The sequence below is a fragment of the Rana temporaria genome, chromosome 10 (assembly GCF_905171775.1).
Source record: "Rana temporaria chromosome 10, aRanTem1.1, whole genome shotgun sequence".
Taxonomy (NCBI): Eukaryota; Metazoa; Chordata; class Amphibia; order Anura; family Ranidae; genus Rana; species Rana temporaria.
The window spans coordinates 138,461,245-138,477,067 of record NC_053498.1 but is presented as its reverse complement, the minus strand read 5'-3'; the positions used below and the strand labels follow the sequence as shown (position 1 = coordinate 138,477,067).

General features: G+C 45.1%; 1 protein-coding gene across 4 annotated transcripts in view; it reads left to right on the top strand.

The window, feature by feature from the left end:
- GRAMD1B (GRAM domain containing 1B) overlaps nucleotides 1–6,948 on the top strand; it is a 309,236-nt gene extending 302,288 nt beyond the window's left edge. For 3 of the 4 annotated variants that reach the window (XM_040326383.1, XM_040326385.1, XM_040326386.1), the window contains 3 exons: nucleotides 1,376–1,483; nucleotides 1,571–1,703; nucleotides 5,580–6,948. In XM_040326383.1, the coding sequence (XP_040182317.1) occupies nucleotides 1,376–1,483; nucleotides 1,571–1,703; nucleotides 5,580–5,663 (325 nt within the window). In that variant the 3' untranslated portion in view covers nucleotides 5,664–6,948. The remainder of the gene's footprint in view (nucleotides 1–1,375; nucleotides 1,484–1,570; nucleotides 1,704–5,579) is intronic. The other variant, XM_040326384.1, reaches the window with a different exon arrangement.
- Nucleotides 6,949–15,823: the final 8,875 nt, after the last annotated feature.

The window sequence follows — 15,823 nt, the reverse complement described above, 5'->3', positions numbered from 1 at the left end:
TAGTGTAAGAAGTATAACGGGCAAAGAGAGATACAATACGAGACTGAAGTTCGGACATAGGGGAGGGCGGAGGGTGGGGTTAAGGGATGAGGGTGGGATGAGGGTCTGTTCGGCTAGGGGAAATTAATGTATTCATTCACACATTTAAGTATTTTTTTTTCTCTTTTTTGTATATTTATTGACATATATTTAAACGCACTTTTGCAATAACAAAATAACCAAAAAAAAAAAAAAAAGGTTTCCCACCATGATGTGAACTAAGGAGACTGCGAATGAACGCAAATTGATTAAGTTTCCTGACAGTTCTCTGAGGCGGAACAAAAAAAAAAAAAAAAAAAAAAAACATGTCACTGTAACTTCTACATGTGAAATATGGAAATCCAATCATCATTTGGTTTTCAGCCTCTTTTATTCTTTGTTGGTATAAGGAAAGCTTTTGTCGCCCGGGTAGACGATTTACCGTAGGTTATTTGGCATTCTGCCCGGTGATTACACCATGGAATTGAAGAGTGGAGGCACCTGCTTAAGAGCAGAAACAGACCTGGGCTCTATTATGGAGCTCTTAGGATACCCACAGCAACCAGTGACATACAGTACAGTGCTGTGAAAAAGTATTTGCCCCCTTCCTGATTTTTTTATTTATTGTTTTGCATATTTGTCACACTTAAATGACTCGGATCATCAAACAAATGTTAATTACACAAAGATATCCCAAGTAAATACAAAATGGAGTTTTTAAATGACGATTTCATTTATTAACCACTTTAGCCCCGGGCCATTATGCACTGCGTCGCTTTAACTGACAATTGTGCGGTCGTGCGACGTGGCTCCTAAACAAAATTGGCGTCCTTTTTTTCCCCACAAATAGAGCTTTCTTTTGGTGGTATTTGATCACCTGTGCGTTTTTAATTTTTTGCTTTATAAACAACAATATTGCGGCAATAAAAAAAAAAAAAAAAAAATATTTTTTAATGTTTGCTATAATAAATATCCCCAAAAAATATATAATAAAACTTTTATTTTGTGTGTGTGTGTGTGTGTGTGTGTGTACACACCGGAGAATACAATGGCTCAGCAGAAGGGATTCCCCCATCAACACGGTCTGTGGTAATGGGGAAATCAAGCAAATTTCCTTTTTGCAACCAGTGGTTGCAGGAAAGAAATGCACTCCTCTATGACTGGCCTTGGATGTATTGGGGAGATGGCGGTTATCAAATCACCATATCTTTCTAGCGATCATTTACACAGGATATGGTGGCCGTCATGTTAGGAAAGTGTTTATCCTGTGACCTTTCTAACATCCCATAGTGAAGATATTCCAGGTCTCGTCTCTCACCTCCTAACTGACATGGATTATGTTCTTCTTCTTCCACAGCCTGGTGCTTCTGGTCATGCTCAATGTAATGCTCTTCTACAAGCTCTGGATGTTGGAATACAGCACTCAGGCCCTGAGCACATGGCAAGGCTTCAGACTCCAAGAAAGGTAACCCCATAAGGAGTAAATCTGAGGAGGAGCACAATCTCTCTCCCTCTCTCTGTGGTGCTAACTGTACTGTCTGTATGTTTGCAGCCCTCTCCCGCAGTCGCAGGCGGAGTGGACCCAGCTGCTGGAGTCTCAGCAAAAACATCACGACACAGAGCTTCAAAAATGGAGGCAGATTGTAAAGTCATCTGTCATGCTGCTGGATCAGGTAAAAAAAAAGGCCAGTATCTCCAGATTCCTTTGTATTGTACAGTAACAGATTGTAGACTTGGATAGTATGACTGGGTTAGTTTGGAGAAGTTTTTCAGCCTTCACATGGGTTAATTTTCTATTTATATTCATAGACAGATATTGCATAGCATAACAAAGAGGTGTTCATCACTACTAACCACAACAGCATTTGCTGTTTTATTGCACGCTTTGTCCTTTACTCTCAGCCTGTGCTAGACTGGTGCCACCTAGTGGTGACTTAAGGAAATGTTTCCCAGTTTTTTCAAGCTTTGACTTGCACTTGAATCCTATTATTATTTAAGGTACTTGTGTACCGCTGTCAATTTACGCAGCACTTTACATATACATTGTACATTCACATCAGTCCCTACCCTCAAAGAGCTTAAAATCTAAGGTCCCTAACGCACATTCATATACTGGGGCCAATTTAGACAGAAGCCAATTAACCTACCAGCATGTTTTTGGAGTAGGGGTGCAACGGATCAAAAAACTCACGGTTCGGATCGTTCCCCGGATCAGGAGTCACGGATCGGATAATTTTTGAATCGAAAAAAAAAATTCTCCCCCACTGTAATATCCACATCTCTCCCCCCCCACTGTAATATCCACATCTCCCCCCCCCCCCCCCCACTGTAATATCCACATCCCCCCACTGTAATATCCACACCCCTTCACTGTAATATCCACATATCCTCAGGCAAAACAGCCCCCCCAGGCAAGACAGTCCCCCCCCCCCCCCCAGGCAAGACAGCCCCCCCTCCCCTTAGGTAGTACAGAGTCACTTCCAGAAGAGTGTCCCACGGCCACGAGTGCGGGCTCCTCCTCCTCTGTGGGTGTAAACAGAGGAGGAGGGCCGCTGCCGGGTGTACCAAGATGGCCGCAGCTTCCGGAGCTAGGCCGAAGCCGCGGCCTTTCCTAATGTTATTGCCGCGGCTCCGGAGCTAAGCCGCTGCCTTTCCTAACGTTATGGCCACGGCTCCGGAGGTAGGCCGAAGCCGCGGCCATAACGTTGGGAAAGGCCGCAGCTTCGGCCTAGCTCCGGAGCTGTGGCCATAACATTAGGAAAGGCCGCGGCTTCGGCCTAGCTCCGGAGCCGCGGCAATCCGCGGATCACAGTGTGTGCCGATCCGAAGGGGGTGACCTGTACGGATCACGGATCACCTGTGATTCGTTGCAGCCCTACTTTGGAGTGTGGGAGGAAACCGGAGTACCTGGAGGAAACCCACGCAGGCATAGGAAGAACATGCAAACTGCAGGCAGGTAGTGTCATGGTTGGGATTCGAACCAGCAACCCTTTTTACTGCTAGGTGAGAGTGCTACCCAGTACATGGCTGGATTCACACCTATGCAGTTTTAGTGCTTTTTGAATTTTGCAGATTAGCAATACAAAACGTGTTCCATAGGAAACCATGTTAAATGTTCTGTAGTGCAAATCTGCAAAATGCAAAAAGCTCTAAAACTGCATAGGTGTGAATCCAGCCTACCACTGTGGGTTACTGCTTGCGAAAACATAAAATGACAAGGGCCCCCTAAACAGTCCTATGCACAGTAGCACTCAGTCTGCACTGTTTAATACTAAGGCCTGGTTCACACCTATGATTTTTTTTTTGTGTGCTTTTTGCAGATTTGCAATAAAGTCCATTTTAACATGGTTTTCTATGGAACACGTTCTGTAGTGCAAGTCTGCAAAATGCAAAAAAAAAATGCATAGGTGTGAACCGCACCTAAAACTGCTCATTCATGTTGGTGGCGCTCAGGAAACTTTTCTCACCATGCACAGACTGGAACATTTCATCTCATTATGTGTTCTTGTAGAGGAAAAGGATTGGCCTCGCTGATCCTGGCCTTTGTCATAGCTTTGAGATGGTCGGGAATGCAAAAGCGAGACCAATCTGCCTCAATAAAATATTGTGATAAGAAAGTTCTGGTCCTTGAATCATTGTGGCCCTGGTAACCCATCACCCTTTTAAAGCAGTAGTAAACACCGCTCCAACACTTGTACCTACAGGTAAGCTTATAATAAAGCTTACCTGTAGGTACAATGAATATCTCCTAAACATGCACCATTTAGGAGATATTTACTGTAGCTGCAGCCGGTGACGTCGCTGGCGCATGCGCTTTGAAGGAACAGCATATTCTATGCCAGGGGTAGGCCAGCTGGGGCCCTCCAGCTGTTGCAGAACTACAAGTCCTATCATACCTTTGGGAGTAATTGCAACTGCCAGCTTTGCAATGCCTCATGGGAAATGTGGTTCCACAACAGCTGGAGGGCACCAGGTTGCCTACACCTGCTCTATTCCATTCCTTCAGGGCTCTGTGCCATGGCTGTGATTCCCATGCACGGGAGTGATGTCATCACGGCTTGGCCATTCAAACAGCTGGAGCCTGCAAACCCCAAAGGAAGATCATGTGAAGATAGAAGCTCTGTGAGTGGTGACAGCGCACCACTAAAGGGCTTCTCTTTAAAGTGATAATACAGTCTTGTTTTTTTTTTTCTTTTCTTTTTTAAATAATCAACATGTTATACTTGCCTGCCCTGTGTAATGGTTTTGCACAGAGCAGCCTGGATCTTCCTCTTCTTGGGTCCCTCACCGGCGCTCCTGGCTCCTCCCCAAGCAGGTGAGCTTTCGTAGGCACGTCTGTGTGTCCAGTCGCACATGGAGCCACGGCTCTGCCCCGCCCCCCTTGTCTCCCGCTGTTGCCAAAAGCCAATCAGGAGTGTGAGTCCCTGGAGAGCCAAGTCTCTCTTGGACATTGCTGGATTGAGTGGTTGCGCCTTTACAACCACTTTAAAATAAGTCTTTCATAATGCGCTGGTATACGATGCATACTAGCACATTATGATATTACCTTTCTGTTGCAGCGGTCCCCACACACCGCTGTGACCAGCGACACGTCTCCCCCGCACATGCGCGTGGAAGGCGGGCAATCACGGCACAGCTGCTGAAGAAACGCCACAAGCGGCCCATTTCTTCAGTACACATGTGGCAATGACGTTGGCACATGCGAATACAGTAAATATTTCCAAAACTGTCCTAGTTTAGGAGATATTGATGGTACTTACAGGTAAGCCTTGTTATAGTCAAGCTTTACCCACCGGCCAGCTGGCTCAGAACCGCATCAACCTAACAGTTTGCGTTAAAATGGGTTTGCACACATTTGCAAATGCATGCGTAAGCCACAGAGCCTCGTCACGGCACCCTGGTATGTGTGGTCCTATCTCTAGCTTATGAGAGACTCCACAATGGAGGCACATGCATTCGGATGGCTAGGTGGAGGTCAGGTGGACTGAACGAAGCCCACCCCTTCTTAAAGGTACAGGAGCACACTAAACACCCAGCAAATCACACAATGGCTGCAAAGGTGTCAGTGCATTGCCTGACCAATACAACAGCAACATTACAACATAAAACGGTGTCCACCACCCCCACCTATAACTGGCCTTTGCAGTGAGTAGCATAGGAAGGCAACATATGATATAAGCAAGACCAAGGATAAATCATAGGAAAAATCCTAGCTTTACTCACCGGCCAGCCCGCTGACAACCAAATCAACCTATCTAACAGTATGTTCTAGTTTTACCTGTAGTTAAAAGTGGTGCAACAGGGTTTACAACCACTTTAGGTGGGGTGAAACAGACTACCTGTAATCATAAACCTGAGCAGAATAGCAACCAATCAGCTTCTATCTTCAGCTTGTTTAGTTAGCCTTTGTAAATGAAAGATAGAAGGTGATTGGTTGCCATGCACAGCTGCTCCTGCTTCTCGCTGCCCCAGTCTTGATAAATTCAGCTCAGTGTGATCTTGTGACTTTTTTTCTTTTTGGTCTTTTCGTCTAATCGCTGATCCTTTATTTCCCTCTCCAGATGAAAGATTCCTTGATAAACCTCCAGAATGGCATTGTTTCACGAGACTTTGTCTCAGACTCGGAGGACAAACCTTACCAATGAGGGTGACGGGAACGTATGGCGGGAGAAAGTGTGCAATATGTGTATAGAGAAGATTTATATGTAGATACATATATAAATATATATATGTATACTATGAATACAAAATTTATATTCTAGAATGAACTGAATACGCAGCAGCTGTGTTGAGTGGATGGCCTTCATCCAGCTGCCTGAAGACGTTTTCGCTCAGAGATGCCGGGTATGGTGTTTCGAAACTTGATTTTCTCAGCGTTCTTGTTCTGAAGAAAGATTTGTGCAGCTCTTCCTCGAAACGAGGATCTTAACCCAGAGTATAAACCTGCGCCAATTGCTCTACCTCCGACACCCGCAAAACCTTTTGCCGATGTCAGCTCGACGCAGCACCCTGGGGTCTAGGCTGGTGCCCCCCCCGAGTGGATAGGTGCTCAGGAGATAAGCAGGGGCACCCTCAGAACAAAGGAGTAGAAGAGGGGAGTACGGAGCAACAAAAAAGAAAAAAGGCACAATCGCTCCTGGCGGATGTCTTGTGTCATCACAAAACTCTTGAACTAATCCGTGAAGACTCCACTGCCACCCAGCACTGGTCCAATCAACCTTTAGACGGTGCAGAATCTGAGAAGTGTCCTGTCTCCTGGACGGAGCAATACATGGGGAAAAGCTAGATTTTATAATATATATTTTTTTTTCTCTTGAGTAATTTAAAGCTTGAAAAAAAAAAAAAAAAAACTTTAGGGATTTATTTGTCTTTTATGTAATTCCTTGTTTTTTGGGTTACAATGCTCTGTGTGCAGCTCTACTCTGGGCAGTGGCTGAGGAACCTCACGCCAGTGTTTGGTGACCACATCGACTAACTTATTGTCTCTTTTTTTTTTTCTGTTGTTTGTCTTTTTTTTTTTTTTTATCCTTTCCAAACTCACTGAGTTTAATCAGCGGAGGTCCTTCCTAAATGCAGTGGGGGACGGTTAAGTTATTGCACAACAATTGATCTAACTGTTACGGCATCAAGGTCGGAGAAACCTCTAGTAAGGAACGGGTTGTTCTGTTTTTGTAGAAATCGTAACAAAAATGATTTCATCATTTTGAAATTATCGTCAAATTCAGAATTCGGATTAATGGCTTCATTTGCAAAGTGTTATTATGCCATCCTGGTCAATGGTATCAAGAATATGAGAAGAATGCATTTGTCATTGGAAGACCAGAACGATGTGCTAGGCGATCGCGTGTCCCCCACTACATTTGGGCCCCCCCATATTATTTACAAGAGCTGCCACAGCTGCTAACTATTAAATGACTGTCCAATCCTGAATGTGTCTGTTTAGGTAAAGACAAATCTCTACGTATATATAAGGGAATGCTGCTAGATACTACAGAAATCTTTTTGACTTTGTCCACAGATGAGCCGGCAGTGCAGGAGAGGGCGCCATGCCTCCGGCACCTGTAGAAAGGGCTTTTTGTTGACCAGCAGGCCTTGGTTGACACTGCCATATATCTGCTTTGTGAAATTGGGAGGTAGCTAGAAGACTTGCTTTTTGTATTGGTAGCTTTGTGCAACGGAAAGCGCGGTTTATCGGGATCAGGAATAGGCGAAGAATACGTAGCTCTGCATTCCAGCACTGGCATTGTCAAGTGTTTTTTGCTTTTATGATTTCACGTCATTCACAACTAACTGGGACAGTGTGTCGTTATATCCTGAATGTTGTTCTGAGCGTAAAGAGCGATTCCAAAGATTGAGGGATGGGGATGGCGCAGGACTTCTGTCTATTCCATCCCCGGGTAGTCTTCACACCAAAAGTGACTGCTTTAGACCCCATTCACACTGGGGCCACGTTGGTGCTAAAGCGCCGCTTTTTTTAGTGGTGCTTTAGCACTGTTTAAGCAGCGCTTTTCGGCCGCTGGTGTGGCGTTTTTAACCCCAAAAAAAGGGGTTAAAAACTCCCATGTGGTGGCGCTTCCGAAGCACCTTTCAGGCGCTTCAGAAGCACCACCACATGGGAGTTTTTAACCCCTTCTTTGGGGTTAAAAGTGCCACGCTCCAATGGGCAGGGCACTTTGGGAGCGCTATATACAGCACTCCCAACCCGCCCCAAAGATGCTGCTTGCAGGACTTTTTGGAACGTCCCGCAAGCGCACCGCCCCAGTGTGAAAAGTCACACTGGAATGAAAGGGAGGCGGTTTTCAGGCTCTTAGCAGAGGCTGTTTCCTGTGCTAAAGTGCCTGAAAACTAAGACCCCTTTCACACTGGAGGCGCTTTAGCGCTAAACATAGCGCATGTAATGCACCTGAAAATGCATCATCTGCAATCCCAGTGCAGGACGTCAAAAGTCCTGCAAGCAGCATTTTTGAGGCGCTTTAGGAGCGGTGTATACACTGCTCCTAAACTGCCCCTGCCCATTGAAATCAATCGGCAGCGGCGCTTTGCAGGCGCTTTTAACCCTTTAATCGGCCGCTAGCGTCGTCTAAAAGTGCCCCGCTAGCGATTAAAAAAAAGACTCTAAAACGTTGGTAAAGCGCCGCTAAAATGGGCTGCGCTTTATCCACCAACGCACCCGCGCTGTCAGTGTGAAAGGGCTCTTAGGAATCGGTTGATTCAGGACCACTAATTTGGTAAAACTCCTGGGCATATATGCAGATACACTGGACTATTTTATTTATTTATGAACATATTTCTGGGGAAATAATATCAACCTCATTCGAATTCCTGTCCGATTCATATATATATATATATATATATATATATAGCCTGAGCTTCCACTTAGATTGCATACATGTGCAGACATTTAAAAAAGAACATTCTGGAAGTTTGTTTTTTAAACCTATAGAAAGTCTTAACTGGAAATTGTAAAGCTCCGATTAGATTTTTTTATATTGGCTTTGCAAAATATCCAAATAACCTGTTCCTGTTTATTCCGTTAGGAATAATTGATTGAATTAAGCATATATATATATTTTTTTCTTTTAGTATATAAGCGGTAGTTTTATTACACGGTATGCTCCCTTTTTGCATGAAGATTGAGCAAGCACAAGAAATCCATTTTACGGTATGCTAGTCTTGCTGAGGATTATGGGAATGGTAGTTTAGAAAGGTAGGTTTAGACCCACTTTAATGTCTGGCATATTTTTATACCATTTTTAAAGGCATTTTTATTTTTTTGACTTTTACCTTTAAATATTTGATCGCGGATAAGAGCGGTCGCTGGCCCCAAACTCTGTGACACGGACGCAGTGCGGCAGAGTGACCGGTTATGCGACCAAGCTCGAGTTTTGTACCTTGTACTAGGTAAATATTGCACTTCTTCTTCTGCCTCGCTTCAGCTTTTTATTGTTTGTATGTTATGCGCTCCTCTGGCCCATGGGCGATGAATGTGACCCTATGTTTGTCTTGTGTTTTTATTATCTTGCTGCTATTTTTGATTTGCTGTTGTGGTGACACAATCTCAATGCTTCCTGCCCTTGGCTGTGTACCCAGATTTTTCTTTCCACGTGTTCAGTTTTATTTGGGGGGGTAAAGGGCATTGTGTTGGCACGTCTGAGTGAGAAGTCTGATGCAGCCTGGCGACAGACACAGCGGCCTGCCATAGTATGGGAGCTCCTATTCCTGGATCGCAGAGTTTTTCTGCTTGTTAGTATTAAGGCACTTATTGCATGTTGTGTATAAAATGATTTAGCTCTTAAACATTTCCCATGTTCTTCTCTTGCTGGGCAGGACCCTGAAGAGAGAGAGAGGCCATTGTCCATCGCATTTCACTTCCCCGTTGATCTTTGCTGAAAGCCTTTACTGCCCTGTGGTGGAAAAGGTGGCGGCATTGATCGATTTACAGAATGCCTTGCTTCTAATTTAAATCTGAAACGCGCTGCTGCAGGAAAATTCTAATTTCCAGATACTTAAAGTGGTTATAAAGTCAAACGTTTTTTTATTTGAATTCTATGCATTAAGATATAAAGCCTTCTGTGTGAACCCCCCCCCCCCTTCTTACCTGAGCCCCTTCTCAATCCGACTCTCTCTCCTGATTGGCTGAGACTCCATTGGCTCCCACTGCTGTTAGCCAATGAGGAGAGATAGGGGACAGCCTCCGAACCACTGCTCTGTCTCTGATTGGACAGGGAGCTGCGGCTCGGCTCGGGTGCCCCCATAGCAAGCTGCTTGCTGTGGGGGGACTCAGCAGGAGGGAGGGACCCGAGAAGGAGGAGGATCCATGCTGCTCTGTGCAAAACCACTGCAACAGAGCAGATAAATATGACATGGTTGTTATTTTTATAGAAAAAAAAATGGATTTTACAATCACTTTAAACAAGTCCACAAATGCCCAATGACAAATTGTTTAATACGTAAAATATACAGGGGTCCCCGTATTTGAAGGTCATTTTCACTTAAGTGAGAGCCTGTCTTGATGATTCAAGTTTCTTCATCATTAATTGATGGACGGCGCACTATAGATCCATGACCTATGAACATATTACTGCTTACACACCTGGTACACGAACAATCCGATGTTGGTACAGCAATCTCCTCTGCTGTTCTATTGTGTTCTGAACCCTCCGGTCAGTGCTCTCAGCCATTTGCATATAGCTCACCTGGAGTCGGCCGGCTGCTGGTTTTCATTGCTTCTGTCAGACCGGCTGCCATACACACGGGCCGAATGTCAGACGGTTTTTATTGAACCAGCCAGACATTCGGCCCATGTGTACTAAGCTTTAGTAAAATAAAAAGGGCCCATCTACCTCTAGTGGCTACACCTCTGGAACCTGCTGTACAGTTCAGTTGTAGGAAAGGGAATAGAGGAAGGAACCCTTTTTTTCCCCCCCCCTTAATGCACAGCGGTGCAAAATGTGGTTGCAAGCCAACCAAATTAAGATCACTTTAAGGGAGTGGGATTCCCTCAATATACATTGGTGAAGAGGATTTTATGCAGGTACAAAAATACAAAATCTTAGGTCTTGTTCACACACAGGGGTACCTGATCATATACCCATGCAAACGGCCATGCATGCCTATAGGGTGCTGTGTCCCTCAATGAAGAAATTTAGTATATTAGGCCTTGTTCACAGGGGCATATATAATGAGTAGTATATAGAGAAGGCTGGCGCTCCTCTAGTTCAATGACTATAATCAAATGCTTTTTTAATAGCATAGCTTATAGCTGTTTCACTGGAGTGCCAGCTTTCTCTATATACTGTTTGAAGATTGGTGGTTACAAGGGACCATTTCTAGCTGGAAGCCTGTGCTTTTAAGCTGTGAATTATTAAGAAAGTAGTCAGGGCTTATTTTTCTCAGAAAATGTGCTGGAACCCAACCATGACCCCACCACACGCACAACCTCCAAACTGCATTAAATAGTGGGTGTGGTCAAATTTTGCGACAAACCGTGGAAAGGTCTTAAAGGGGCTTTACATACCAGGAGTGCATTACGTACAGATTGCAGTTTTGGGGGAGGTGTTGCATATAGAGTGCAAAGTTCAGGGGTGCGCAAAGTGCAAAGTTCAGGGGTGCGCCACAAACAGTTCAGCCGCCTTCCACATTTGCTTACCTCTGCATGTCACTTTCAGCCCTCTTCAGCTCTGAGCTCTGCATGCATCTTCCACATATCTTACTTGTGTTGTATTGGGCTGAAGCACCCAGCCGGCTCTAGTACCTCCCTGCGTACAATGTGTATTGGGCTCTGCCTCTCTCACTTGCAAGGCACCTGCATCTCCCTTGTCCCGATCCTGCACTTAGTGGGAGCCGCTTAGGAGATCAGATCTGTGGGAGCCATTAGGAGACAAGCTGTCACTTGTAAACACAGAAGCCGGACTTCTCTGTTTTACTAGTGGTGGGCAGAGGGGGCCTGAGCCAGAGGTGGTGAAACTGAGTTCCACCAAGTTCAGACTGAAAAAAAGCCCTGGAGATGGCACTCTGTTTCACTGGTCTTGGCATATGTAAAGAGTATATCCGAGCAAAGCGTGTTCCCTCCATGGACACAGCCACTACTCCCAGTTTGACATCCATGTGGGTGTGGATGCTTGTCATGTGTTCGGGGACCTGCACTGAAGACTGCTGTCAAATTGGAAGCAGCTGTGTATAGTGTCCCAGTTGAACTGCATGTGGATGCATAGAACACTCTTTGCACAGATGTACTCTTTAAATACAACCAATGTGAACAAGGCAATGCATTCTGTTTGTTGAGGGACACAACACCCTCTAGGTGGCAGTATATACAAGTTATGAATCTACAGTGCTATGTCCTTCAAATAATGTCTTTTTGTTGGTCTAAAGGTGAAGTTCCGCCCCAAAAAAATACTGTAGCTGCTGACTTTTAATATATGGACACTTATGTGTCCTGGGCGCCCGCGATGTCGGCAGCCAAAGCCAATCTGTCCATCGGCTCTCGGGTGCTACCGCCGCCATCTTCGGTAGGAGAAGTAGGTGCCTGACGTGGCGTAGAACACCGCAGTGACCTATGCCCGGAAGTGGGAGAATATACCTGGATTGCACGGGTATCTGCTCCCTCCTTCCCCCTGAAAGGCGCCAAATGTGACACTTGAGGGGGGAGGAATCCGAAAAGCGGAAGTTCCATTTCTGGGTGTAACTTCGCTTTAAGCACCGTACACACAGGCCATGTATCGGCAATCTAAGCGGTTTAATAAAAAAACATCCGACATTCAGGCCGTGTGTATGGCGGCCAAACGTCTGGCTTCTGTCGAAAGGTCATGGCCGAAAAGGGTCTGTCAATCGGCATCCAATCTACGCACTAGGGTGACTGTCCCCCTGTCGGAACACAATAGCTCAGCTGGGAGATCGCTGTGCCAGCATCGGATTGTTGGTTCAGTTTTTTTTTTTTTTTTTGTTCAACCCACTGGGGTCTACCTGTGTGTACCAGACTTTAGGGGTGAGAATGCCCAAAGCATTGTGTGTTTCTGACCTCTCTGAAAGGCTGTGTCTCATATCCTACCACCCACCTCCAAAATCTATAGAATAAAAAGAATAGCAGAACTCTTAAGACCCCATAAACATGGCTACCAACCAGCAGTCGGCTTATATTAGTCCGCATTCGTAAACGATCGCATTACCAAATGTATACATATTTGTTAGCATTTAAATTGTACATAGTGTTATAAACGATCCCAGAATAAGTGCCTAGATGTTCCCTTTTGTATAAAAGGTTAAACAGGTTATCCATTACTTTTTTTGTTCTATTTATTCATTTGCTAGAGCATGTCACTCTTAGTGGAATGGAACTCCTTTCCTTTAGCAAAATGGCTGCTTCCTATTTTTGTATAGGTTCGCGTTGTCATGCTTTTTCATAGCAAGAGAGAGTAGTGTACAGTGACTGTAAGTGGGATAAGGCAGAATACAAGGCTGTATGTTGGGGTTTGTAGCCAATCAGCAGCTGGATTATGCAGTTTGTATAGAGCTGTCCCTGTTTTACAGATATTTGTGGCATGAGCCCTGTGTCCTTAGCATGACATCACTGGGAAGTATTATGGGAATTATTTGACTTTCTCCAAAAAGCTGGTCTTGCGGCTGAAGTACATTTCTGGTTCCGGTTACTCCAATGCTGAAAACATCAGCTGTAGCTCACCGTTGGGGGGGGGGGGGGGGCAACTTTTACAGAATTATGTTGAACATTTTAAACCTTTGTGCTCTTCAAAATCAGACCAGGTTCCTTAGGAACTTGGTGGGGTGCAGCTCACTTTTTTTATTTCCTCCTCTCTACAACAAATGGTAGTGAGTATACCTATCAGATGTAGCAGTATGTTCTAGAATCCGGCACATCCGGTGATTCGCATGTGCATGATTTTGGGAGAGCAATATGAACCTCGAAGCCTCATACTCTGAATTTATCGCACATTTAAGCATTGGTTAGGGTGCTTCCATTATCTTCAGTATCTACCCAGGCTTCCATCTTTATATCCTCCTTTTCAGAGAAAAAGTTGTCGTCGTTGGACATTCCACAAGAGAAGAACAAGAGTCCTAGCAAATGGCTTTCTTCTCGAATATGTTGCTGCCATGTCATCTTTGTGCCATTCCTCTTTTGTGTAGGACTCGATTCAGCCAAATTCTCATGTCACGTGATAGAGGTTATGTCGGAGAAGTTGGCCACCTTAATATCTGCAATAGTTAGATCTGAAGCTGGCCACATTCACATTACAGTCTGAGATTTCAATCCTACACCAATAACTGTAGCCAATTGTATAACCCAATGGCTGTAATGTAGACCATGTGCTAAACTCGGCATTGGCAAAGGCTTGCATAGCTAAAACTTGTATCTCCCACCACTTGTGGAAAGAATGGGAAATGCTTCGATCTTCTGTCAGATTGTCCTTGCTCTCCAGAGCTCTGCTAGTGAGATTTCACCCCCTCACCTCTCTTGTCCCGGTGTCCAAGGTCTTCAGTTAGGATTTATTACTGGGTAGAAAGCGGTTGGTCTCCAAACTGTAGCTCTTTGCTTGCCTTTTTTTTTAATATATATTTATATCTTTTATTTTTATATCAAGAAAGAAAAAAGAGGAGTTATCCAAAAAATACATAGTCATATTCACAGTTCATCTAAGTATATGTATACCTATCTATCTTCCCCTGTAATAACTGTACTTAAAGCGGTGGTTCACCCATAAAAACGACTTCCCCCTATTACACTGCCCCCCCGCATTACAATACGAATATGCCATTAATTTTTTTTTGGCTGCTGTACATACCTGGGTACAGCTATTCACCCGTGTCCTCCGGGTTGCGAGTCCCGCGGGAGTGGGCGTTCCTACCATGGCGGTGATTGACGTTTTGACTAAAAAATGAGCTCCCCCCCCGTCGCGTAAGCCGCGTCACGACTGGCGAAAGGAGCCGAACTGCGATGCGCAGGCGCAGTATAGCGCCGACTCGCCGTTCGGCTCCTTCCGCCAATCGTGACGCTGCTTACACGACGGGGGGAGCTCGTTTTTTAGTCAAAACGTCAATCACCGCCATGGTAGGAACCGCGGGACTCGCAACCCGGAGGACACGGGTGAATAGCTGTACCCAGGTATGTACAGCAGGCAAAAAAAATTAATGGCATATTCGTATTGTAATGCGGGGGGGCAGTGTAATAGGGGGAAGTCGTTTTTATGGGTGAACCACCGCTTTAAATTGACAAAGTAATCTACCAAACCTATACCTTTATATTCACATATATTTGTTTGTTTCCATCTTTCACCATTACTATAATCCTAAGAGCCGGTTCACACTGGGGCGGCACGACTTCGGGGGCGACTCGGCAAGTCGTCCTGAAGACGACTTCAGAGGCGACTTGCAAAATGACTTCTGTATAGAAGTCAATGCAAGTCGCCCAGAGTAGCCCCCAAAGTCGTACAAGAACTTGCGTCGCTCCTATTAGAACGGTTCTGGTGAATAGAATGGGACGCGACTTGTCAGGTGGCTGAGTCGCCTAACGAGTCGCCCCAGTGTGAACCGGCTCTAAGGCTTAAAGGTATTTGTCAAAAACTTCTCTATTCCTCCTCTTTTCCCTTCTTTACCAAACCAGATATCCCCCCCCCCTCTAAAAAAAAAAAAAGCCTTCCCTATTAAATCCAAACTAAGGCCCCTTTTACACTGGGGCGGGAGGCGCGGTGGTGCTATAGCGGCGCTATACCGTTGGATTTGTCGCGGGATTCGGGCCGTTAGCGGTGCGGTATTAACCCCCACTAGCGGCCGATAAAGGGTTAATACCGCCCACAATGCGCCTCTGCAGAGGCGCATTGCAGGCGGTATTACCGCGGTTTCCCATTGTTTTAAATGGGAAGGAGCGGTATACACGCCGATTCTCTCACTGCTCCAAAGATGCTGCTGGCAGATTTTTTTCTCTCCCTCGGGCTTTCACATTGAGTATGCAGTGCAGGAGTTTTTCAGGCGGTATTTAGGCGCTATTTTTAGCGCTGTACCAACTAAAAAAACTCCTCAGTGTGAAAGGGGTCTAAAGTTAGTGTTCATGTTCTGGTACCTTGTGTTACTCCAGCATGAGGAATTTTATGCTTAGTTTCTGTTTTGCCTCATTTTATACAACATTATGGTTCTCTGGAAGTTGGAGGAGTAGCTGAATCAATTCTAAAAGAAGTTCAGTAGTAAAGAGTAGCTGGGGAGATAGTTTTGGGAAATGCCCTTATGTAACATCTACTCACAGAAGACTATGGCCTGTATCATCAAGCTACAGTAGCCCTTAATCATGCTAAATTGC